Source organism: Populus alba, chromosome 18 (assembly GCF_005239225.2).
Source record: "Populus alba chromosome 18, ASM523922v2, whole genome shotgun sequence".
Taxonomy (NCBI): Eukaryota; Viridiplantae; Streptophyta; class Magnoliopsida; order Malpighiales; family Salicaceae; genus Populus; species Populus alba.
The window spans coordinates 12,889,732-12,915,987 of record NC_133301.1 but is presented as its reverse complement, the minus strand read 5'-3'; the positions used below and the strand labels follow the sequence as shown (position 1 = coordinate 12,915,987).

The following is a 26,256-nucleotide window of genomic DNA, read 5'->3' as shown; positions in this document are numbered from 1 at the left end:
AAAATAATTAAACCGATTTAAAAAAAAAAAACCAGTTCAAACCAATCAATTTCAATTCAGTTTTTTAGGACAAAATCGGTTCACACCGTTTAGCTTGGTTTGGGTTTGGTTCGATTTTTTTTTTGTTTCAGGTTTATAAAAATCAAAATCGAACCGATTAGTTTTTTTAAAAATTTTAATCAGTTTAATTGATTTTTTTTATGGTTTGATTTTTTCGATTATTTTTTTTCTAATTTTCTCAATTTAATTAGTTATTTAAATTTTTTACTCACCCATTAGAGTTTCGTGTGAAAAAATTTCCGGTGATTGCAAAACTTAAAACAAGATTGTAATTAGTCATCACCCTACAACTTTTATTACCAAAAGAGTGTAAGAAATAAATCCTTCCAGCGTTTTTGTTTAATTTCTATTTATTTCCCATCGTGCTAGTTTCACTAAATTAAGCATTCAAATTTTAATTTTTTAGGAAGAAAATCTAGTCATTGATTGATTGTCATTAGTGCCCATCAAAACTTAACGAACCTAAAACACCCTTTATCACCGTACGATTTTTAATCAGTCCACCATCTTAAATGATAGAATAATCATTAGTCTGTTCATCCTCTACAAATCTTTATAGGACCCCACTTCACCCTTAACAATGCCACCAAATTCCCTCCCTTCGATCCTCTAAAGGACCCCACAATCATAGATGGATGGTCTTGATTGATCAATTCTTACATCACATGGAGCAAGAAACATAGTTCCCATGTGCCAGTTTTTTGCACACACGTCCACTTTATCAAAACCTCAAAAGTCTACATCTTCCATATATGGAGACAAGAGAGAATGAAGCTTACCATAAAAAAAATTCGAAAAAATAGAAAAGCTTCGGAGGTTGAGAGAGAGAGGGAGGGAGGGAGGCTCATATAAAAACAAAACCCCATTATCATATATATTGACAAAATATTAAAGAATGGAAGAAAAAGTAAAAGGCTTATGTGTGCCTGTTCAGAAGTGAAGAAAAAAGCCAAGGACAAATACAGAGTGTCGAGACAGAGAGGGGAGAGGGAGGGAGGTTGTGTGTACTAAAAGAAAAAAGGGGAAAAACTTGTTATAGATTTCTGTTTTGGTTGGGGTTGAATCACCCATCACTCTCTTTCTTTTAGGCTATCACCATCATTGTCCCATTTGTACAGCTTTTTAGTGTTACTAACTTCCATTCTTTCTCTCTTTCTCTGATTCTTGTTCTGATGCAATCCCATTGAATCTCCCTCTTTCTTTTGTTTTGCCATCTGGGTTGTCTTAAAGGCCTAAAGAACACTTCTTTCAATTCAAGCAGTCATAAAGTTCAGAACTTTATTGTGATCTCTGTATTGGGTACTTTTTGTTTGGTACATAATGACTGTAGAGGACCAGAGGGGTGGTAATTCAGTTAATGAAAAAATGTTTCCTGTTGGTATGCGTGTTCTAGCTGTTGATGATGACCCAATTTGCCTCAAAGTTTTGGAGAATTTGCTTCGTAAATGCCAGTACGAGGGTATGTTCACAACCTCCTTGTTTTTTCTTCTCTTTTGTTCTTCTTTTGTGAAGCTTGGAACTTGGTTTTTCAATTTTTTGTTGTTGTCTCTTTAGTTTAGTTTTCATTTTTTTTTCTAATTCTATATGAATACTGTGCTTGTCTGAGTGTGGTATTATCTATGAACTATAGTGTTGTGTTACTATTTTTGTTTCTCTTTTTTCTTTTTTTGACTGTTGTTGTTCTGTTTTATTTATTTGCTATGTACTTTGATTGGGCAAAGGGTTTGTATAAATTTGTAGTAACTACTATAGCATTCAAGTTTTGTATTTTGTTATATTCTAAAGGGTATGTTGATTGGATTTTAGGGGAATTGTGTTTTAATTGTCTTTGTATGCATAGTTTCAATTTGTAATTCAATACTTTTGTCAATTCAAGTTTCAGTTTGTGCCCTTTCGAAAGTTTGTACTATTTCTCATTGCTTGCCCATTTACTCTATTAGAAGTGGTATATGTTTTATTTTCTGTTTAATTTTATGGCTAGATGGATTTTTAGGTTTGTTGCCAGTAATCTGATTCTCTTACTCAATTCTACTTCTGAATCTTGGGTTGCATGTAATTTGAATATAATTTATAGCAAGTGGGGCTGTGAAATTTTACTGCAAACTTCATTCAAATTCAGTTTCTCTCAATACAAGTTATCTATGGTGTTTGCAGTTACAACTACCAATCAAGCAGTCAGTGCTCTGGAAATGTTGAGAGAAAACAGAAACAAGTATGACTTGGTTATCAGTGACGTTAACATGCCAGACATGGATGGCTTTAAGCTCCTTGAACTCGTGGGGCTCGAAATGGATCTACCGGTTATCAGTAAGCAAATGCTATTTTTGTAAAGTCGTTGAATCACCTTCAATTTCTTTTTTGTAATTTACTGTGGCATCTTGAACAGCGATAAAACATTTTAACACCTAGATAGCGTAAATCTTTGTTGTTTCATTTTCTTATAATGACTATGCTGTTGGTTTTAAGAAATTTATGTCGTAATTACTGTGTAGTCTTCCCTTAATGAATGAATGAAAAATGGTTTAAATCTGTTGGTAGTTTTGATTTGGATATAATTTTTTCCTACATGAACTTTGTTACAGTGTTATCATCTCATGGTGATAAAGAGTTTGTGTATAAGGGGATTACACATGGTGCTGTTGACTATTTGCTAAAACCTGTTCGATTGGAGGAGCTCAAAAACATATGGCAACATGTAATCAGGAGAAAAAAATGGTATCCCCAGGACCAGAACAGGTCACCAAATCAAGATAAGGGCGGTGATGGAGCCGGAGAGGGGGAACAAGGGACATCAACGGGTAGTGCTGATCAAAATGGAAAAGTAAACAGGAAACGCAAGGACCAAGACGAAGAGGAGGAAGGTGAGGGTGAAGATGGAAATGATAATGAAGAATCTGGGAATCAGAAGAAGCCTCGAGTTGTTTGGTCGGTGGAGCTGCATCAAAAGTTTGTCTCTGCTGTCAATCAACTGGGTCTTGACAGTGAGTTTCCTTAACTTAGAATCAATATTTTTTGCTTTGTATTACCATAATTACTAATCCCGATGCCATTTCTTTTATCCTTTAATTTTTGTCGCATCATTTGCAGAGGCTGTTCCAAAGAAAATACTTGACCTGATGAATGTTGATGGGCTTACAAGGGAAAATGTGGCAAGCCATTTGCAGGTACCTATGTTTCGTTTTTATTTCTTTACTTTCCATGAGAAATGATGCCTGATGATTGTCAGTACTGCACCTGTTCTTGGGCTTGGGGTGACATCATAATGGGATGTGTATCGGGTTAACTGTGTGCTCAACCTTATTGTGAAAAACTTGGCAAATCTTTAACAATAACAAGGCCCATTTTTGTAAATTAGAAATGCCAATTTTACTATTGTTTCACATGATAGCTAGTATGGCGAGATTTACACACACACACACACACACACACACAACTAGTATGTAATTCTGACCTTGTGTTGAAATTTCAAAGAATTTTGTTGCTGTCTTATGTTTCCTTACAGAAATTCAGGCTTTACCTCAAAAGACTAAGTTGTGGAGCAAATCAGCAACCCAACATGGTTGCTGCATTTGGTGCTAAAGATTCATCTTACTTGAGAATGGGTTCGCTGGATGGATTTGGAGATTTTCGCTCTGTGCACGGACCGGGACAGCTTTCAACCACTTCTCTTTCATCATACCCACCCGGGAGTTTGCTTGGTAGATTGAACTCTCCTGGTGGTTTAACCTTGCAGGGAATAGCTTCTCCTGGGCTTCTCCAACCAGGTCATTCCCGATCCTTGAACAATCCTCTCAATACTCTTGGAAAGCTCCAGCCAGCTCTCTTACAATCAAACCGAGGCAGCACAAATATATTTCAAGGGATTTCATCAGCACTGGAGCCCAAGCAATTACAATTGAAGTCTATGAACCATATTGGAGACTTTAATCACAAAGGTGATGCAACAGGTTATACACTTGCAGATTGCTTCCCGGATGTCAAGGTGACTATTGGTAGCTTGGGCAATACCATATCTAGTGCCGCAAACAACCCTCAGATGCTTCATGTGAACCCACAACAAAATCAGACTAGGAGATCGTTGGCAACTCAATCTTCTCTAAGCATGCCTTCATTGAATCAGGAGTCTTTTGATGTTGGTGTCCGTGGCTCTTCAAATTTTCTGGATCATAGTAGATGTGATGATAATTGGCAGGGTGTAGTTCAAATGTCCACATTTCCTTCAAACTCTTTGCCATTGGGTGAGCCTTTCCGACATGATCCATTGCCTACAAGTACCCGGAGAGACAATATATCTTCCACCACCTCTCACATTGTTAATAACCCTCTTGATTTTTCTTCATCGGGTTCTCTCACGACACCTTTAGAAGATTCCAGATTAGATATGCAAGGACAAGCAGACTTGGTTGGTAATATTTTTCATAATACAAATTACACATCAAAGAACAGATGGGGAGAAAATAGCCAAAACTATAATCCTTGTCTAAATGGTTCGTTTGGTGCCATGAACTCCCTGGTTTCTGGAAATGGTTCCATGAGTCCATTGAGCCAGAGTATGGACCAAAGGAAAAGGTTTGATGCATCTGTGCTTGGTCAATCAAACAGTGGGACTCTATCCATGTTTCAGCATCTTGAAGCTGGGAATTCTGCTCTGGACCCAACGGGTATGAGAATACCAAAAATGAGGTCAAATGAGGATTTTCTCTTGGAGCAAACAAAGTCTCCTAATGGTTTCGTTCAAAATAATTATGATTCTTTGGATGATATAGTGAATGCAATGATCAAACGGGTATGAGAATATTTTTTGCTTTATCCATCTCAGTTACCACACTTCAGATGCGTTCTTTTCAGTTTTTTCACTCATCATTTCAAGTTTTGTTGCCCTAAAGAAGCTGCAAACAAATTTCAAAGGACTCCTTGGCTTGTTTTGGTATAAACTATAAAAGCTCAAGATGATGACTACATATATAACCTTTACTGTCATGTTTATAGAATGGGAGTAGGCCATGGTTGTGCATATCTACTTTCATAATTCAGTCTTTCAGATTCTTTATTTTGATAGTCAGATTACATGTTGTTCCTATCAACTTATCACTTCCATATCATTAATAGTACTATTTGATGGGTTGGTGTTTTTTCATCTACATTTATTCAAAATGTTTTTGTCATGTTACCTTGGAGACATTTAGAGTGGCTGAATTAATAAGGTGAGTGAATGAGAGGAGATGATGTAAATGTGTATAATCGACAATCACTAAATCCGAATCGATAGATAGAATTCAAAGTTAACTGATAGAAGGAACTGTGAATCATGACTGTAGTCAATCTCCCTATTATAATTTATTACTGCTACTGTGAAAATTTTGTATTACTAAGTTGCTTGTTTCATTTTCTTTGCACTTGTTGTTTGGAAAGATTCCTGGCTGTTTTTGAGAGATAAAACTGTCAAGCTACATGCTTTGACCCTTTATAATGTTATTTGAAGCAGGATCAAAATGATGGCGTCTTGATGGATGGAGAATTCGGGTTTGAATCTTACTCGCCTGGATCATGCATTTGAGACTCCCTTCCTCCATATTGAAGGAGAAGAAGGGCATCCGAGTTCACTGCTCTCATGGACAAATTTGTATCTTGTAGTTGATCTTTCTTTTCTTTAGTTTATTTTTCCTTCCCCTTTTCCCCAACGTACTTTCATCGGCCCTTTTCCATTCTTATTCCCTGTCACTAGAGTTAATTTACTGGTTAACATTTATAGCAGGATCCTAGTTTTTTATCTCTTTCTTTCCTCTCCTCTTGTTGATAAACTAATCGTACATATTAAATTCATCTCTTTCCTTAATTTTTAATATATGCTGTTCGTAAATTTACTTTCAAAGTTAACGAGACGTTTTCAGATTGCTTTTGACTGCCTCGGAGCTAAAAGTGCCCGTTTCGCACTGTGGTTAAACTTGTTTTTTGGAAAATTTAAAATTTTTTTTTTTATTAAAATTGGGTGTGGTTTGTATTTTTTGAATCGTTTTGATGTGCTGATATCAAAAATAATTTTTTTTTTTTAAAAAAAAATTATTAACATATTTTTCGGCACGAAAACCTATTTGAAAAACAACCGCTATCACACGTCCAAAAGTCTGATAACGGAAGCACAAAACTTTTGCTGAAAATGCTTGACCAGGAAAGAAAAGAAATGGTTGCTTTTAACAGCCTCCATTACATATGATTTGTTTTCGCTTGTGTTCATCTTATTCAGACACTGGTTTTGAGATTCATGGTCCTCGGATTTACTAAGAATTATTTGTACTCATGCATGGACAGGAAAGCGTCTTCTACTCTGCATGGAACCATTTGTTATGTTTAGGGAAAGAAAACGAGAGAGGTTCATGTGTCTTTATGTTTCTGCAATATCCTAGAAGTTCTGCGTTAGACGCCATGTGAGGAACAGCAAGCCAAAGTAGAGCAACAAGCATAGTTATGAGATCCGATTTGAGATTTGAAAACTGACAAAGAAGTTTGTTCAATGAACCCAAGACTGACAGCTTTCTGAAACATCAATGATTTAAGTCTTCTGTCCGATATAATCAGGCAATAATTGTTACAGTACAGCATTTAGTTACAATTATTTTAAGTTCATTCTGATCGCTACATCATCTCATTTACGTTATTGCTATAATTACTTTTTTTTTTTTTTCAATTTAATTCTTCATATACGCGGTTATTATAACTTCATATCATAATCTAAGTTTAACAGGTTAATTAACCTGAATTTATATAATTTATTATTATTTTAATAAAAAAAATAAATTAAATATCATCTTAAAACTTTTTTAAATCAAATTATATTTAGTAATTTTTACTAATTATCCGGGTAATATTAATTCAACCACATAATTTTAATTTTTTTTATCTAGAAGAAAAGACATTGGAAACGCTTAAACAAATTTTTTTGCGGCTTCCTTTTACAGGAGGAAGCGAGAACGATAAACATGGCGTCTTCCCTCTACAGGAGGAAACGAGAACACTCTAAACTTAGAACAAAGTCTCCTTCATTCCTTTCAATCTAGCTCAACAAGCTGAGCTCTTCTTTCTGCGGCTTTCTTCCTGACAAATATCCCCCAGCGTAGAGCTGCTTTCAGCTTCAGCCATCCAACGACAGCTTTTGAGCCCTTTCCACGCTCCTGCGCGTCTGCTTGATCCATCTGAGGCTCATATGTTTGAATGCTATAAGAGTAACAAGGCTCATCAGGATGAACAAAACCAGGTCCCATCCCAACTCCACCCATACCAAGTGTTTTTAGCAGCCTCTGCATGTCATCACTCTCCAACATCTCTGAACTCCTCACCCGTATTTCTTCTGTGAAAAAGTCTTCTAATCCATTCCCAGTCCTTGGCCGAGACCAATCTCCGGGAAAGTAAGTATCCCCAGCTGGGGTTCCAACAGACATGTAATCCGTGGCACCGGATAATGCTGCTTGTGGATTATTTAGGGTCATTGCAGCATTCTGATCTGACCTAACAGATGGAAATTTAATCATCTGAGGGACTGATGGGTGGTTATTTATAGCTTGGTATTGTGAACTTGGTTCAGAAGGGATAAACTGTTGCTTGTTTTGATCAGATGTTATATACTGATTTCTCTCAAAGCTGTTGTCGACTATGGGTGCGGCGGATGCTCCTTTGCCACCCTTATTGCTAGCTAGGGCGTTCAGAACTTTGCCATCATATTCCACAACTTGATGCCAATTCTCATATGCTCGCTTCACCAGGGAATCCACTGAAATCTGTAAGCAAACATTAACATGAATGAGCAAAAATCTACTCACAGAGACAAGCAATGCGGATCCTTCAATCCCTAGGGAGGTTTTTGAGCTCATGACTTTCAAGATGCTGAACAAAGGATTGGGGCAGCTAAAGTTTCCACAACTTGTCTTAGTAAGGTCATTTCTTATGTCTAAACTAGTGAATAACCATCAGTTGTAAATGGTCCTGATGGTCTATCAATCAAACACATCGGCAGGAAAATTCGTATCGACTATCCACCACATATGATGTAACCATCTTGACTGTTATTTAATGTTTAATTTCATGATTATTTCCACCACATTTTAGTGAACATATTTCTTTACATCATTAAGTAATATGAGCAGATGACCATTCACTACTTTTCCTAAAGCAAACTGCAGTATTTTGTATGGCACTTTGAATGGACAGATCCTGCGCAATAGAAGCAGATGAATAACAGGAGCAAAAATAAAGTGTAAAATGATGTCAAAATATTGTTGTCAATTCTGAATGGTAGAGAATATCTAACCTTTTGATTGTGGTCAAGTGAATCCAAAGAGAGAAACTGCCCATCAGAAATAAGGCCCCTGGGCTCATAAACATCATTGAAAACAACACCGGTGCTACGAGTACCAGCAGCATAGTAAACGTAAAGCTTTCCTCCTAAGATACAAGTCTTTGCATGCTCAACTGTATTCTCCCACATCCTATTTGACATTCCACTTCCAAGGATCTACGTGCACATCAAAATGGGGAAACAGGAAATTGAAGAGCAATTAATATGGAAACAAGGGATATGAACTGAAAGAAATAATAAGTTTCTCAGCACATATGCAAGGAAAAACAAGCAACCAGAGAAAGGGATTCTTACATTTCTTAAGTTCTGTGAATCCCTAAAAAGAACACGGAGAAAATCTTCAACTGTTGTAATATTAGCCATCACCAATTTTTTGTGCAGTGCTCCATCCTTTGCTATCCTGTCCAATCTCCAAACTTCATCTTGTAAAGCTGGTGGGTAGTGTTTTTTGTATACTACAAATTATAAAAACAATCCTGGTTACAACAACTTGATGGCAACAATTCATCTGAAATTTAATAAAATATAAGAGAAGATATTTCAATCAAGTATAGAGAAGATATCCCCTAAAACTGGAGGTTTGTTTCTAAGACGCTGCAGAACTAGCATTAGTTAAATTCTAAGGCTTTTGCATTGCATGTTTACACCCAAGAAAATAACTGAACTATGAAGTTTCAAGTCAAAACGTCCTGTACTACTCATATTTACCTTCATCATCCAGAGTTCATAGTGAGTTATCTTTCAACCAAGCTAAGAATTACAGCTTGGAAGAATGCAGAAGGAACTACTATTCTCCTGCTACTCTTACAACCTTTCACCATCCAATATGCACCATGTCATGCAGTGGAAGGCTACTAGCTTTATCAGTAAATGCACTATATAGAATGATATCATTGTTTCTCAATTAAATGACAGAGAAACCCAGAAATATGGTATCATTTGAGAGGCTTAGTGGGCAGCCATCTACCTAGCCAAGTAAGAGTATCTAGATTGTAATATTGTTGATCACTAATTTTTCATGTTTATACTCTACTGTTCTACTCTTCAAGAAGGATGTGTGCTACATGGAGATTAAACTAGCAATCATAAACTATAACCACTGAAAAACTCACATTCTCCTCGGTGATCTTTAACAGCAAATGCCTCTGTCTTAGCCTCACGAACACGAATCCCCTCACAGTATCCAGGAGAAACCTTAACACCAAGCCTGAACTTTCTGCTCCTTATCCAGCTAGAATTGTCAGTAAAAGTAAGATCTCCAAGAGTTCCTACTCCTTCCTTGAGACTGACCTGTAGATCCCCAGTCAGTAGTGGCCTTTTACCTTCACGCTCCTTTACTTCATGGCTTTCAAAATGTTCTGCTGTCCAACCTTCATCAGCTTCATCATTGAAGTCACCTTCAAGAACCACAACATTCAGTTTGGCTGCTGATTCTGGTCCAGTTTGCATGACAGTTCCAGTGCTTGCATCTAACAGGACAACATGGATAGTTGCCCCTCGCTCCCCCTCAACTTTCCCTCCTGTGAACAGATGAGGAGGCATTCTTGTTCTGAAATGAAGTTGTAGATTGTTTCCATTTGGGCCCGGAAGTTTTGGTGGTGACGACCTGACATGTAGAAATGTAAGTCATGTATGAATACCTATACATTGCAGTTGTTTCAACACTTCTAAGTTCCCAACTTCCATCAGGAGAGTATGGGGTATAACTGAAATTTATAAGGATTGTTTCTACATTGTTTGTCTGCATCATGAAGATCCAAGGCAGATTGGAAAGGAAACTTTAGTCTATAGGATTAAAAAATATCCAGGAACCTACCCTCCAGCCAATTTAGCAGGGCCTAACCTCGTCAAAGCACGTTCCACTTCTTCGCTGACCTGATTATTCATTCAAAAAACCAAAATCAGCAAAAGAAGTTGGAGATAGCTAGAATCAGATAACATGTCATGATTGCGATGCCTTCAATAAATTGAACCGACAGCAGAAGCATTGGAGATAGCAAGACAAGAAATCGCTTGAATGTTGCCAACGAATGTTTTTCAACAAATCAAACTAGGGATTACTGAGCAGCAGTCTCTGCAACTATTTCAGTATGACTATACGTGAGACCTAATAGGTGACTCCAGTCATGATTCTCATGACATACAATGAACTAGAAATATACAGCAGCAGTGGTGTCATTGTATCTTCTAAAGGCTAGCATGATATCACTCTTCTTATCTATTAAGCTCATCAGCCATCAATATACCACAACACAACTAAGATTTTATTATAATAAACGAATTAAAGAAAGACTTTATGACTCACAATTCTGCGAAACAAAGGCTCCAAAGATGAGCAAAGTCTTTGCAAACTATCCACCTTCAAAGCCTCCACAATTACACTGCAGATAATTCAAGTCTTATATCAGTTGGAGTGAACTCAAAAGAAATGCCGCAAACCATTTGTACAAAGAAGATAGTAGACAAACTGACTTAATTATGCATCAAACATTGACTTGAAAATTCAACCAATTCCACAGAAGTTTAGGCTGTTCGAAACTCGAGCCCAAAAGCTTAAGCATGCATTCGATATTTCAATAATGATGATCTTGTTCTTAAACATTGGTCTGGTTTAGCAAAAGCAACTCAGTGGAAGCTTTGATACTGAAATCAGCCACAGAGACTGGTTTCAGTAGCCCTAGATCAACAGAACAATCCCACTATAACACCGCTCTAGCACCCAAGATTCTCTTACAATCACAGGCTCATTCTCTTACATCTACAAGCAGTTTCAATGATTCCGGAAGTCTATCAAGTCACCAGCCTTGTGATATTGTTAATTAAGATAACATTTCACTTTGGCATAGCTGAGTTTGGCATGAGATCCACCAGTCATTAAGTCACCACAAGTCATTGTAAAACCAAACCCAACGGATCCAAGAAGATAAATCCAATATCCAAATTCTCCTATAATTAACCCCCCATTTTGGATCCTAATTAACATAACTCATTCTTTCAATTCTCTTATAGTTGTCCTAATTAATCCTTCAAGCCAAGAAACTAAACCACAACACAAATTGCTTAGACCATGAACTACTTGTAATAATAATCGTGAGCAATAAACCTCATGAAGTAATGCAAAGACAAACCTTGCTAAGGCGGGCAATTTTGCCTTCTTTGATTCTGGCAGGTTGTCAGCTTCATCATCGACACCCTGCTCATGACCTCTTTTCTCAACTCTCCTGCCCCTTGAACTTTCCATTTATAGAAACTTAACAGAATCCAAAAAGATTTCAGTTACCTTTCCAAATTTAGTGGGGTCTCAAGAGTGTTCTAGAGATCCAAGCACAGCCCGAGAGACTTAAAAGAAAAAAAAATGAAAACCCTATATGCACAACAGATGAGTGCACATCACCATATTCACCTGAAGAGAAAAGACTGAAACTTTCAGACCCCAAAAAAGCAGAAAGAGCTTTCTATGACAGCTTCCAGATCTTGATATTGCAAGGATGATGTGTTTGTTTACTTTTACATGGATCCAAGCTGATCTATTTTCTTTACTTCTGATCTAAGAAAAATAATAAATATTTCTTTCTACTTGTATAAAAATATAAAAGTAATGTCAAGACCAGGCGTGACAGTGCATGAACGTCTTTGAAACCGCGTTTGAGGGTGTCCATCGGCAAGCATGTGGTATTTGACTGCTTGTGATTTCTTTGGAGGAGGAAAGTCAAACTCGTGGGCCAATAGAACCAAATTGCCTCCCATATATCTATTTTTTTGTTAGGATGTGCACAAGCTGACCACCTCTGTGCTGCTTGGATACAAATAGCTGTTTAGGTTCGATTCCTTTCTTGTTTTTTTGTTTTTTTGGCTGAGCATCTCTTGTCCCTTGAAATGGATTTATTGTCAATGGATGTTTCAACAAATTCAACTACAGACGTTATAGAATAGAACCTTGCACCTTCTTCTTCCTACTCCTTTTCTTTACTTTTCTTTTTAGCCATGCTAGATGGGTTTTTCACGCCACATTGTGCGCCGATCAAAATTTTTTTCAAAAAAAGTATTAAAACAATTCAAGTGTTTCTAAACAAGTAAAAGAATTTGAGATTTAGTTCATTATTTTGACTGTATTTAATAAGATTGGCCAGTTTAAATAATGCAAAAAAAAAATATATATATATATATATATATATATATATATATATAATCACAATAAATAAATTAAAAAAATCATGAAGTAACAAAAAAAAATTTGGAGAATTGAGAATTTTACTTCGTGATTTTTTCATCTTTGCTTTCTAAAAGATAATTTTGGTCTCATGATTCAAGTAACAGGTTTCGAAGATTAGTTGGATTTTACTTCAATATTTTTTTATTTTTTTTTTAATTTTATCCTTTAAAATTAAGTTATTAAGCCTTGAGTTTTGTGGGGTTTTTTTTTTCACTTTTTTTCTATAAAGTTATTTTGATCTCAAATATCAAACCGAGTTAGTCGAATTAACCCTGATTAAATCAAGTTTTTTATTTTTTCAGTTTCATCTTTTATTATTTAGTTTGCTTGAGAGTTCACCTTCATTATTTTCTTCAATTTCTTTTGCATGGCTTATCCCAATCTCGTAACTGAACTACGAATTTAATATATTGATTCAAGTCAAGTTTTTTTTTTTTTTATTTTTAATGTTTTTTTGGTTCATGTTTTAGTATTTAATTTGCTAAAATAATTGATTTTTAGATTTATTTTTATTTTTATTTTTATGAAAATTATCGTGCTTATATTTAAATTTTATTTTGTTATTAAATAAAATCATTATTTTTTTTAAAATATTTATTTATAATATTAACAACCATCATTGTAGAGTCATGGAACAACGTTCTTGGAGTATCGTGCTTCCATGTTCATGCCAGAAGTGACGGAAGTCTCGATCATATCACCACCTTTCAGGTTTGGAAATATCCGTAAATTTGACTTTTGATCGCTTAATCTAAACAAATCTATGCATTCATGGTTTCATTTCCCCTTTACTTGTTAATACTTGATGGTCATCATCATACAAAATGTTATTAGTTTGAAAATATGTTAAGATATTTGTTTTTTAGATTTTTTTTATTTTAATTTTTGGAATAAATACATCAAAGTCATAGAAATACACTAAAAAACCTATCAATTTAATGATTTTTCAAACCAAACACAGATGCCAGCTGGGACAACGTTATTGAAAGATGCGACAGAATGCATTTCTTAATTCCAAAGGAACTGTTGAAGGAAGATTGCAAGCGCAAAAAAAACACAAGCACACAAGCAATATGGGATTTTTTATTTATGTGTTTTAAAAATACTTTTAAAAAAATTTATTTATTTTTTATTTTTTTATTAACTTTAAATTAATATATTTTTAATGTTTTCAAATCATTTTAATATGTTAATATCAAAAATAATTTTTAAAAAATAAAAAAAATATCATTAACATACGAAATATTATTTGAAAAGCAACCACGACGGCAAACACAACCAAATAAGAGGCGAACAGCTGATGCTTTTATACTGTCAACATGCAACATGAAAAAATCAACAAGATCCCTCGATACTAAAGATGGAGATTACGTTGTCCAGCGAGTTTATATCAGGGTGCAACAAAACAAGCCTTGTAAAATCATGACTATTGCAGTATGCATAACAGTACAGCACTGTATCAAGTAATTCATTAAGAGCACGCTTGAAATAATGGCTGAGCTGGTGGATCCAGAACAGATCAAATTACCGGTGAAAATTGATACATACATACCATTTTTTGCTTGCCTTTGCAAGAAAACTGATGCAATTTGCGAGTGACAGTGTAAGGGAGGATCTCAAGCAATTTGCGAGTGCCTGCTAGTATAAAAGCTAACGATAGAACAATTTGCTAGTTCAAGTGTAAGAAATATCTAATATCAATTATATAACAATTACTTTCCTTCGTAACCCAGTTGACGGGCCCGTTGCTCCCATAAGGAAGTAATCTTCCTCTCTCTGATCAGCAATGCTTCAGACCGCTCTCTTGCCTCCTCACATGTTTCAGTTGCAGCATTGCATTTTTCTGCCTCCCTCTGGTATTGGGATGCCACCCTTTTTGCTTCAGCAAGCGTGATGTTCATGTGATGAGCATGCTCTTGAGCAACAGCCTCTTGCAATTTCAACTCCTCTGTTAGAAGGTCTACAAATTGCTTCTCCATCTCCAATTTGAGATCTGGGTCATTGCCCCCGCAATCTATGATAAAAACCAAGATAATGTCACGTCAGTGAGACCACGATTCCTCAAATCATAATTAAAGGAAGCATATAAATGAGAAAGATAAGTTGCCATAAGCTTGAGTCTACTCATAGTAAAACAACATGTTTAGAGCATGAATGAATGGCTGGAATAAGTTCAAACATCAAGAGTGTTAAAGCAGTTCTTTTGAATTTTGATTTTTGTTTCACAACCTAATTTTCTTTCAGATAGTGAAATAGTACGGAATAGCAAAGATAAAAAGGAGCAACTGAATCAAAGCTCAAACTGTAGAGGACATTTGTCTAACAAGCTATTGTGCCTTTTTCACTCATTAAATTGCCAGTGGTTGGATTGGCCCTAACTCTTGGAAGCCAGTAGCAGCATCAGAGTTATTAATTAAAGTTACGTGCTTTAAATGTAAAGGAGTATGATAATTCAAATAAGATCAATTAAAAACCATTTATGAACTGAAATCATAAATGGAAGAAACCCAATAACTGGAAAAGAACTAAAATTCCCATTCTGCAGACTGAGGAAAGACAACACAATTCTTGGGGCATGTTCACATTTTTATCAAACAAAATGCAAGGTTCTTAGTAGTTGGATGTCCGAAATAACTTACAAACAAGGTTCAAATACAAGAATTTATGCTCAAGATTTTATAAAAGATTGATAAAGTTACTGGTCTCACTTCATTACAGGATTTCAGAAACTGAAGGACAACAAAATCTGCAATGTTCTCAGAATAACAGATAAAAATGATCCAACAAACTGGGTTTGTAGAATGAGCTCTAACCTGTGACTGAAAGGTTGGCCAACCCTGAAAGAAGAAAACAAAACAAGAGCCACAAGAAATTAGTACATAAGAGTCTGATTTCTTCAAAATTAAAACTTGACTCGCAAACAAGCTTAAATATTTTTTCTAATAGAGACTATAATGAATGCTGTGGCTAGTAGCATTGTTCTAGTAAAAATATTTTCAAATATTTTGCTACCTAAAAAGCTATTCTATTGAATTATTTCCATAGCAGATTTAATTGCATATTCAAGTATCCTGTCAACATGAACGGGCTGATGCCTACCACAAGGTTATTCAAGCATTCGGTTGCAAACGGATTAGGACATCAAAAAAGAAGTGAAATGGATGATTGAGTTAAAAAAGAAATCAGATTCAATAGGAATAAAAGGGGGAAGCATGCAAGATGTGCATTTAAAATGAAGCAGCAGTGAAATAAAAACAATAATTTTATACAAATACAGAGCAAGGAAAGCAAGCTCAAAGACAATTCCTTGAAATTTCTCTCAACCATAAAGTGAGCTCATCCAAGCTTTCTTCATTCAATATGCAACACTAACAACTTTAACATCATTTTCTCTTCTCGGATAAAGGTTGTACCAAAATGGAAGTAGAAATAGAAATCCAAAATCGGAAACCATCACAGATAAAAACTGAGAAATTGATGAACGTGGCACCCCCTAAATTTCTCTCGACCAAACACAAAAGCAGTCCACCAATAAAGCAATCAAGAGAATTCAAGATCCAAAATTAGGAACAGGGATAGATCAAGACCACAAATTGATGAAATGGGCACCCTTAATTCCACTCAAATTCACAAAAACTCGATCAAAACTAAAACTTCACGACAACCCAGATGCAAAAACACAATAGAATGCCAATAAGACAGCACGAAACAACAAAAGCAGGAAGAGACAAGTGTTTGATGGATACCAGGAGCAATCTTGAGTAGAGTCATAGGAGGAGGGCAATCACAGATGCAAGGAGGGCAAGAAGACGCTTTGGAATCAGGGAATCCAAAACTCTTCCTGAATCTCCAATACAAAGCAGGACCACACACACCTAAAGCAGAAATAACTGCAAATATGACCAAACAACACCTCAAGCAAGCCCCTGATCTCCTTGACATTTCTCTTTCTCTCTCTTTCTCCTATCAAGATGACTGTGTGTATGTGTGTCTCAGCTTCTCTGTCTCGAGAGAAAACGAGTGAGATCTAATGATGATCTATCTAATGTGGATACAATGATTGAGAGCTGAGGTTTTTTTTTTTTTTTGGTAAGCTGAGAGCTGAGGTTGAATCAAGGAAACCAATTTATCAACCCTTACTGTTTTGTCAGTGGGTTTTTTCTTTTCTTTTTTATTATCTGAGGAAATTTGTGTCGTTACATTACATCTTCTTTTTTTTTTTTTTTTATGAGCTGTATAAAAATGTGATTTAAAAAATATAATATATTTTATATTATCTTATTTTGCATGAGATAGATGGCAGCTACGGGAGAAATTCCATGATGATCATGCTAATATTTAAGTAGAAATAGATAGGGACTACATTGCGCGGACGATAAAAAAAATATTAAAACAATACAAATATATTTTTTTAAAAAAAATTAAAATTCTAGTTATGAAAATCAAATAAATTTAATAAACTTATTTAATTTGATAATATAATTAAAAAATAAAATATTAATAACAAATAAAGCAAAAAAAAAAAATTAAATACAAAAGATGAATATTTGCTGATGTCATAGAAATATATCCTCACAATATTTCTTAAATGTATCAAAAATATTATTTTTTAATAAAGTAAAAATTAAATGAAAATAAAATAATTGCTTAGAAAAAAAATTAAAAATATATAAATCTCGATTCCTAATAAATAAAATGATGAACAACAAATTTAAAAAGAAAACATTAAAAAAAAAAAGAAATTTACCTAAGTATGTATGAGCCATCACAAAATAGGTAAATTCTTAAAAATATATCTTTTGAAAGAATTTAACAAGATAATTTTTAATTATTCAGCTTGAGTAAAAGTTAAACCAAATCTATATTCTAGTGAGACTAAGATGACTCTATAGAAAGTAGACTTAATAAAATAGTGAAGCTCAATTTTCAAACCAATATAATATTGAAAAGCGAAATTAAAAAAAAAAAAAAAACTTGAGTCAAACTTGATGAACATGTTGAATTCATTAATTGAGACAAGATATCGAGATAATTCTATAAAAAAAAAAAGTTCATGAAATAAAGAATAATAATTTCTAACGAGTCTAACAATGATAAATGAAATTTTAAAAATAAAAATGATCAAAACCAATTCAGTCCAACGATCCAACTTTAAAGCTTAAGTTGAGTGGCATCTATTTATTGGCACGTGTGAGGCTTGTGCCAACTACTTTTAATTTAAATAATATTTTATAAATATTTAAAAACTCAATTATCCTTGTCGCACATGAGAATAATAAAAATTCATAACTAAATAACCAAAGTTCCATTACATCCAAAGCTAAGAAAGTTTTTTCTATGAGCATTTAAGTAATTGTGATATGTAAAAAAAAAAAAATTAACCCCAAAAAACCCCTTAACCTAAGAAAAACATTTTTTTTAATGATAATTTAATAATTACACTATATATATAAAAGATGTAAAATTATTGATTAACCCCTTCATTTCCTGTAATGATTAATGGGTCACATTGAAAAGAATATCTTATCCCTATGTCAAAACTAAGTGAGTTTGTTCTTCAAGAGAAATAATAATTTCATTATATGAAATATGATTGTGTGCATAGTTAATCCCTAAGCTCTTTTAGGTTTCTATATAATAGATATAAAAAATAGAAATAAAAAATTAACTTTTTTTCAAGATTAGATATGATATAATAATGAAGAAATTTACACGTCGAAGAAAAAAAGAAGAAATATTCATATGACCATGGCTGGTGCTTTGATTTTTTATTTATTTGGGTTTTGACCTTTGATATATTTGGGCTTTTGTAAATTGGGTGAAGATGTTCCAAACTCTTCGATTCAACTTTTTTCTTTTTGGTACATTTCGTTAATGTTATTTAAATTTAATAATAACAAAAAAGTTTTTAATGATTTAAACATATTTTTTATATTTTAAGAAATTTGTGTTCAACCCAAAACAAAAACACTAGCTAATAAACTAGTTTAAGATGGCAAAGATGAAATCCCCAGCATCATTAAACTTTGCATGGCTTTCTTCTGGAGCAGAGGTAATAATAATAATAATAATAATAATAAACCTAATCATGGCTTTAGGGCACACGTACTGTCGGTGCCCCAATTCCAGCTGGGAATGACAATAAAATGGTCCAAACACAGTGATAAAGTTGTAGAAAAACTTCGAATATAAAAGGATTTTTCTTGGCTGAGTTTTGGGCTTTAGTTATACTTGCAAAAACAAGTTACTCAAAAGAACGAGAAAAACTCCATTGCTTAAGAATATTGGTGAAGTCTTGGACATTGGACATTGAAGTCTATAAGAATATTGGTGATCTGTTTTTATCTCAATCCAAGTATGCCACTGACTTGCTCTCTCATGCTTCCATGGGAAATGCCAAACCTATTTATATTTTAACTACTTCCAGATGTTATTTGTCTTTTTTCTCCATTTAAAGACCCAACGCTCTTTCGAAGCATTGTTGGTGATCTTTAGTACCTTACCTTCACATGTCCTGATATTGCTTCTGTTGTTAATACAATATGTTAGTTCATGCATGCTCCTCATGATGTTCATTGGCATACCGTTAAAACGATTTTACGTTATATCAAAGGTACAAATTTTGGCTTACAATTATACCATTATGATCCTTCTTCATTACTTGCTTATAGTGATGCATATTGGGCTGCAGGATGTCCTGATACTTGATGATCTACTGCTGGGTTTTGTGTTTTTCTTGGTCTTAATCTAGTCTCCTGGGCAGCCAAAAAACAACATATGGTTTCAAGAAGTAGTACAGAATCCTGGTATCATGCCCTTGTTGTTGTTGTTGTTGTTGCCGAATTATGTTGGTTTCGTTCTTTGTTTAGTGACTTGTATGTTTCGCCTTGTCTACCCATTGAAGTATTTTGTGATAATATCTCTACCACCTATCTTGTTGTCAATCCTGTTAACCACGCCCAGACTAAGCATTTAGAGGTTGATTTGCATTTTGTTCGTGAACGGGTTGCTTGGGGAGGTCCTCAAGTAACGTGGTATGATGACAAGGGGCTTAATATCTGCATAGCAGGTTTCGAGTTCGAGTCAGGGTGTGCATCTTTTATAAAAGTTTGGGACAGCCGGGGTTTCGAATTCTAGTCAGGGTATACATTTCTTATAAAAGTCTGGGACAGCTGAGATTTTACTCATTCATTTAGGTTTATAAAATACGCTTTCCAAGGTTTGGGGTTTCCTATAATCCAAGAAAAAAAAGGGGTTGCTTGGGGAGATATCAAAGTCAATTTTGTTTCCAGCAGTGATCAAGTGGCTGATATTTTCACCAAAGGGCTCTCTTCTGCTCCATTTGCCTGATTATGTGCCAATATGAGCATTCTAGCATCTCATGCTCAAATTGCCAAGGGGGCTGTAATGGACAATAGTAATTTGTTATCCTTAATATCATGTTAGCTATATTTGGCGGTCTTATATTTTATGCCATACAATATATTGTAATTAAGGTAAGATTATATATTGGTTGTATGGTTGTGTAATGATAATATATACACAGAGATAGCCCTCATATGGAGGTCATCTCCTTCCAAAACTCTTCAATATAATGGGGCAGCGCCTGCCTGTTATCGCTATTGAGAGCAAGAGATTGTTAGTTGCTGGTTGGATCTTAGACTCGCCCAGCTTGCCATTATTGAAGTTTCAATGCATAGATTCGCAGAGATGCAAGCAATTGTGTGATTTCCTTTTTTCTTAATTATAGGATATCACGGGACCGCATCATGTTGCTACATACACTTGTAAATTGAAGCACACATTTTGTAACGCTAATGGCAGTTCCCTAGTTGACTACTCATGTTTCCTTTTCATTCTTTATTTGTCCGCTTTAAATCTGGATAATACTGGTTTATCCATCCCTGAATGATCTCAACCTCCTGTCTCCTCAGCTCTTTAAGCCATTCTGGGTCATCTTTCGTTGCGGATCGAAAATCGACATGATGAGCTCCTTTAAAAAACAATGACATAAGTTTTAAGTTGCAGCACATAAAAGCATGCTGTAAGAAGGAAGAAGAAGAAGAGGGATTCACATTATCACATACCCTTTTCTGTGACAAGGGCAATGATGCTGGAAGATATATTTTTCAGCACACTGAAGATCCAAAGATATTAAGTTAGATCTTTGCAGCAGCATCAGCAATAAGAGGTATAAATAAGCAAAAAAGTAGTCAAGAGATAATCTTTAGAGGATGCCTTGTGTGCCAACAATTGAGGGTGAACCCTAGCTGTTGTTGTGACGAAGAAATCCACAGTATATACCATTAATGGTTAGCTGAAAACTAAACAGGATGCCAAAGAGAAATAGAAGAACTAACCCTCCTCTGCTCCAGGGGTCTTGCATTCCATTTGAAAATATGATGTTGCCACCTGATCTCTTCAGAACAAGCTCGATTCTCTACACAGAAGACAGACATATTCTAAAATAATAAACATGTCTACTCCCTTTACCTCTTGATGGCTTAAGAGATTATGACAGGAATTGCATACATAAAAGAAGAGAAAATGAAGAAAACTCACTTTGCCACCGAATTCAGTAGTGATCCAATGTGGTCGAGGTTTAACCCCAAACGTTCTCATACAATCTTCTGCAAACTCTTTGTAACTAAAGCTGGATGTGGGAAACATGCTCTCTTCAGAGCATGTCATTGGCATGACCATCTCTGTGCATGCCTGCATGATTTTTGGATGAAAGGTTTAGTCTTGTAATCAAGCAACTCACAAATTTGGGTTCCTGGCTTTCTATTGGTGTGCTTCAGATTCGAGGCCAAGTAGTAAAGAACGGATCAGTTTCATAATTTATGCTTACATAATTTCTTCTGAAGTAATGTCTTATGTTTTTTTTCCTACTCAAATTAAATCAGCAAATAAAAAATAAGGAATTGGAAGAATTATGGTCATAAACATGTACCTGCCAATCCCAACCATGTAGACCATGAGCATCAGGTCCATGTTCCAACTTAAAGCATTTTTCTGCCCGAGAATAGTTGTAATATAAGCTTGCAGCTGCGAACACCCTGGTGATCTTGGAAGCCCCCGATGGAAATCCATCGATAATCTTGCACATCTTCATCAGAGACAGCAATTTTCCAGAGTATATAATCAGTCGGAGATATTCAAAATAATTTTTTTTTTGTATTTTTATATGAATTCTTATGCGTTTCTACCTGCATTAGAAAGCAAATCTTACCGCTTGCACAGGATAGGCAGGTAATGGCATCATAAAATTAGCGTCAGTTGGGTAATTCACCATGGCTGTGTAAACAAATGCTGACCATAACCATTCCCAGACTGAATCTAGTGAATGAAGATCTCTGAACAAGGGAACCAATAAATTAACCTTGGAACTTGAGGTTAGAAAATCCACCCAGAAATGTGCAATAAACAATTTCTTTGGTGGAAACTAGCTTATATTCAACTATTTGCTGATCTTCTACAACCAAAGTGGGGGTGACATGAAAGTGAAAATGGCCTTATGAGTCTTGTAAGCGTGTGTGTGTGGTGAAGTTGCTAAGAGCATTACTCATATATGTTTTCAACCAAAAGATAGATTTTATCATTAAAAGGATTAACAGTATTCTCAATAACTATTGTCTCACAATATCACAAAATCTCCCGGCCATGGAAAAATGTCAAGAAATTGTTTTGACTGTATATGACTATCTGTCCCCATATTCTGTCATGCATTTTGCAATATCCTATGTGAGAAATATGGGCATTTTCTTCTTCAAGTTCTGCATCGTTGGCCATATCCTTTTTCAAAAGTCATAGCATTAGTTTCTGCCAAAGCCTCTCATGCATTTAGCCAGGTATCGTGTCTATTCTCTTCTTTTTTATCCCAGCCTTGTAACTAGTTGATTATTGTATTGATAAATTAAATTGAAGAGGTAGCCAGTAGGATTGTCTTCCCCCCAAATGAAAGGTCAAGGTTTTGTCTCACCATTGATGTATCAAAGGCAGAGTCTGTACATGAAACACAATTTCATAAAACAGAATTATACTTTCTTTTCTGTGGATTGTATGAATAAAAGGTGAGGCTTACTGGCAAGCTCTGAAAGTTCTGCTCAGTTCAGCCAAACCTTCCTTCTGAGCTGATAGTGCCTCCAGCTCTGCCCAGCTCCCTTTTATCACTTCATAGCAATTCAAGCTTGCTTCCTGCCCATATTAATAAAATTATCTTTCAATACAAGAAAAAAGGAGACTGAGAAAAAATTGAACCGAAATGACACCCTCTCCAACACACACAGAAGAAGAGGGAGAAAGAAAAGGAGACCTTGAAATCCTGGGAGACAGCATCATAAAAGCTTGACCATGGAGTGATGTCATCAAACTGCAAAATAGGGGCTGAAGATGCCAATGCACCGATGGCTATGTGTGGGTATTTCAGTCTGAACCAGGCTGCCAGCACTGAGAGAGAGAGGGAGGAGAAAACCTTTTCATTAAAAACAAGAAATAAAGAGACTAATTTCACCGGTGACAAGAAAATTAAAACAGCAGTCCCACCATCTAGACCATTTTTCTACGAGTCAACTGAAACAACTAGCAGCCCCCCTCTATAAAGAGGCATTAGCATCTACCATCCTACTACACCATTGATGACTATTTTTTCAATTTCTACATTTGGCTATTATCCCGTTGATCTTAATTTCCTAGGCAAAGTCATCTAGTTTGATGTTAAATGAATTTATCTTAGCCATTTACTACAGCCATTAAGCATCAAAAGCTGGGAGGGGATTTTGAGCCTACTTCCTCCATAAGAGCCGCCAAAAACCACCACAGGAGATGCTTCAGAGGAAAGATTATGCTTCAAACTCCTTATCAGAAGTGCAAAATCAGCCAATGCTTGTTGTGAATTCAAGTATCCCAAAGTCTCTGCAGACTTGTATGAGTTGTTTCCAAATGGCATTGACTCCCCATAAAATCTATGCTGAAAAATAACACTAAAACAAATCAGTCATAAACGTCAACGCTGAATGACAGTCAAGTTCACAGCTGGTTTTTAATCAATAGCTAATGTTGTGGAGTTTTTTTAGAAACAGTACTTCAATGAAAACCAGAAGAGCTCTGAACTTGGGAGCAATGTCAAGCAAGAAGCCAGTATTGGCAGCAAACCACTCAATGTCACCTTCATTTCCAGTGTAGACGAAGATAGGAGCTCCTCTGTGCCAGTAATTGCTGTTGACAAGGTACTTTTGGTAGAAAATTTTTGAGCTTTTGGGCTGAAATGTGAAGTGGTCTAGGACTTGCGGGAAGTAGTGAGTCTTGTATGGGATCTTTGGTTTTGAGGCCTTTGGTTGTTTGGCTAAAGATTGATCATAACTTGGTCTTGGAAAAAATGTGGGCACTGATTGTATTATTGGTAGTGTTGCAAGGATGACAAAGACTGGAAGCAGAAGAGATGCACAAGGAGCCATTCTCACTCAGGAAGAGATGGGGCTTGTCCTGGATGATTATTTATACCAGGAGTCCTCCTCTGCTCGTGACTTACCTTTCGTCATTTTGGAGTCTTGCTGAAGGCAGAGGATAAGGATTTCAATTTACTGTCCATTATTGACTGTGAATCTTTTTTACTTGAGCTGTAGCGTTGTACAATACTTGTTGTCAGCTAGCTGCAAATCATGGCAACTGAGAATAACAGCAGGTGACATGAGAGATTGTCAAAATTAGCATCACTGCAACAAAACAGGCATAAAGTAGTATCAGACTATCAGGTCAATTTCTCCATCTCTTTCTACTTCTTACTCTTTAAGAAGTGAAGTCTCTTTTACACATGTATACTTAGCACTATTATTATAACAAAGTTACCATTGTTAAGTTTTCCTTTGGGGAGAGGGAAGGTTCTCCATGGCATTAGAGGGTCCTCTTCATGTTTGGGCGGTAGGGTTTTGCCCGTTTACAGCAGTTATTACGAATACGTTGGCATTTCAAGCTATGTTGCTTCACTTTCATGGCTTCCATTAACTTTACCAAGTAAGCCTCTACTGTCATGCTTGCAGAAGTGGTCCTACTCATTGTTGAAGGAATCAGACCTGAGAAGTAAGAACATGTATCCTGGCAAAACAAAACATCTGTTTCTCACGGTCTCACTTAAGCTTAATTTGAACTGTTCAAAGCAAATTCAAGAGTACTACCTTCATGCCTCAAGCATCTTCGCTGATGCAAGTAGTGTTGCTGCAGAGTGTACACATGACATGCATGAAGTAAGATCCAAATCCCAAACTGTGAACCAAAGAGCAAAGGCTGTTTCATGGCAGTTAAAAGCAGATGGGGTCACTGTAAAAACAGGGTTGACAAGGTCAGTGTGAGAGATCCATTGCTTTGCTGCCACAATCGTGACATAAGTGATGGGCCAAGGCTGAGCAGAGCCGTTTGCTCTACCATCAGTATAAAGTATAAACCACCGAAGTTTTAACCTCTTATCCCACATTTCTACGTCTCTGGGGCTTTGATTCTTTGAAGATTTCAGTCAATATCTTTAAACATTATGTTCTGATTAATTCCCATTTTTTGAGTGAATTCTGCTTTGTGTTGATAAGAATTCTGCGTTGTGTGGATAAGATGAGATGATAAGACTATTCCAAAATATCAATCAATAATTGAATGTTGATTACAAGTTTTTATCGGTATAATTATAATAGGTTGCTTTCAGATTCTTCCTTTTGAACTTGCGTGTGTGTTTGTGTATATTATATATTATGATCTGTCTATGATGGATTCATTAACTGTTTGGAAAATGCAGTTGAAATTGTGTTATTATAAAATTTTAAAAAAAATTGTTAAAATTTAATATAATTTATATTTTTTAAATTGTTTTGATGTACTAATATCAAAAATAATTTTAAAAAATAAAAAAATATTATTAACATATATTTTAATATAAAAATTTTTTTTAAAAAATAATCATTATTGTTAAACACATTTTAAATCGGGTTTTGATGGAAACACCTCAAATCTTCACATCTCGAGGCTTACCTGGCCGCACATCAAGGCACCAGCCCGACAAGGCTCTTCGCATGTGCTGTGATATGATAAATGTTGATAATTAATGCCGACAGTAATGAGTTGAGTTTACTCCTTGTAATCATATGACCAATCAAACATTCCACCTCACAATTGCATTAAAAAAAAAAAAAAAAAACACAGCACATGTATGCATTTATTTCTTTGTTGAAAAATAAAATAGAAAAGAGTAAAAAAAAATTCTATGGTATCCTAAGTTTACAACATAATTTATAAGATTTAAAATGCATGATTATTATATAATATAACATGTTTTGTATTTGAATGATTTTCTAACAACATTATCTAAATTAAAGTATTATATAAATTAATTTATCAAATTAATATACTTTTATATTGGATGTTATTTCCTATATAAATATATTGGTAATTTATTATTTTTTAATAATATTTTATTTTAAAGTATTTTATTAATATATATATATAATAATTAATTAATTAATTAAGTATTTTACTACTTTAATTTTCTTATCCTTTATGGAAAGTGTTTTTTCAATTTTTCAAACTGGAAAACTCTTTTCTCCATCTAAATTTTATATTTTTTTATTAAAAAATAATTTTTTTTTTGTTA

General features: G+C 35.0%; 4 protein-coding genes and 1 long non-coding RNA gene across 6 annotated transcripts; 2 read left to right on the top strand and 3 right to left on the bottom strand.

Moving 5' to 3' along the window:
* Positions 1 to 854: 854 nt before the first annotated feature.
* On the top strand, positions 855 to 5,830 carry LOC118034330 (two-component response regulator ARR12). The gene is made up of 6 exons (XM_035039588.2): positions 855 to 1,519; positions 2,215 to 2,367; positions 2,643 to 3,041; positions 3,148 to 3,224; positions 3,563 to 4,846; positions 5,546 to 5,830. Exons 1-6 carry the CDS (start codon positions 1,381 to 1,383, stop codon positions 5,615 to 5,617), a joined length of 2,124 nt encoding a protein of 707 aa, XP_034895479.1. The 5' UTR covers positions 855 to 1,380; the 3' UTR covers positions 5,618 to 5,830.
* A 1,032-nt stretch (positions 5,831 to 6,862) lies between these two features.
* LOC118034331 (calmodulin-binding protein 60 E) lies at positions 6,863 to 12,292 on the bottom strand. Its single transcript, XM_035039590.2, has 8 exons — positions 11,814 to 12,292; positions 11,539 to 11,660; positions 10,716 to 10,791; positions 10,227 to 10,285; positions 9,523 to 10,016; positions 8,705 to 8,865; positions 8,363 to 8,566; positions 6,863 to 7,832 (listed from the first exon to the last, which is right to left on the bottom strand). The coding sequence occupies exons 2-8, from the start codon at positions 11,649 to 11,651 to the stop codon at positions 7,107 to 7,109; spliced, it is 1,833 nt and encodes a 610-aa protein (XP_034895481.1). The 5' UTR covers positions 11,652 to 11,660; positions 11,814 to 12,292; the 3' UTR covers positions 6,863 to 7,106.
* A 1,814-nt stretch (positions 12,293 to 14,106) lies between these two features.
* On the bottom strand, positions 14,107 to 16,778 carry LOC118034332 (uncharacterized). The gene is made up of 3 exons (XM_035039591.2): positions 16,370 to 16,778; positions 15,437 to 15,460; positions 14,107 to 14,637 (listed from the first exon to the last, which is right to left on the bottom strand). Exons 1-3 carry the CDS (start codon positions 16,563 to 16,565, stop codon positions 14,336 to 14,338), a joined length of 522 nt encoding a protein of 173 aa, XP_034895482.1. The 5' UTR covers positions 16,566 to 16,778; the 3' UTR covers positions 14,107 to 14,335.
* A 2,191-nt stretch (positions 16,779 to 18,969) lies between these two features.
* LOC140954977 (uncharacterized) lies at positions 18,970 to 20,094 on the top strand. The gene is made up of 2 exons (XR_012168695.1): positions 18,970 to 19,641; positions 19,891 to 20,094. It is a non-coding gene; the product is annotated as an uncharacterized lncRNA (long non-coding RNA).
* A 207-nt stretch (positions 20,095 to 20,301) lies between these two features.
* On the bottom strand, positions 20,302 to 25,031 carry LOC118034333 (uncharacterized). Of its 2 annotated transcripts, XM_035039592.2 has the most exons (12): positions 24,797 to 25,031; positions 24,471 to 24,716; positions 23,708 to 24,337; positions 23,412 to 23,592; positions 22,939 to 23,072; positions 22,708 to 22,820; positions 21,856 to 21,979; positions 21,577 to 21,732; positions 21,186 to 21,338; positions 20,984 to 21,063; positions 20,711 to 20,760; positions 20,302 to 20,616 (listed from the first exon to the last, which is right to left on the bottom strand). In XM_035039592.2, the coding sequence occupies exons 3-12, from the start codon at positions 24,077 to 24,079 to the stop codon at positions 20,477 to 20,479; spliced, it is 1,503 nt and encodes a 500-aa protein (XP_034895483.1). In that variant the 5' UTR covers positions 24,080 to 24,337; positions 24,471 to 24,716; positions 24,797 to 25,031; the 3' UTR covers positions 20,302 to 20,476. The 2 variants fall into 2 exon arrangements, with proteins under 2 accessions (XP_034895483.1, XP_034895484.1); XM_035039593.2 differs by lacking the exons at positions 24,471 to 24,716; positions 24,797 to 25,031 and having other exon boundaries at positions 23,412 to 23,605; positions 23,708 to 23,945.
* Between the last annotated feature and the right edge of the window lie 1,225 nt (positions 25,032 to 26,256).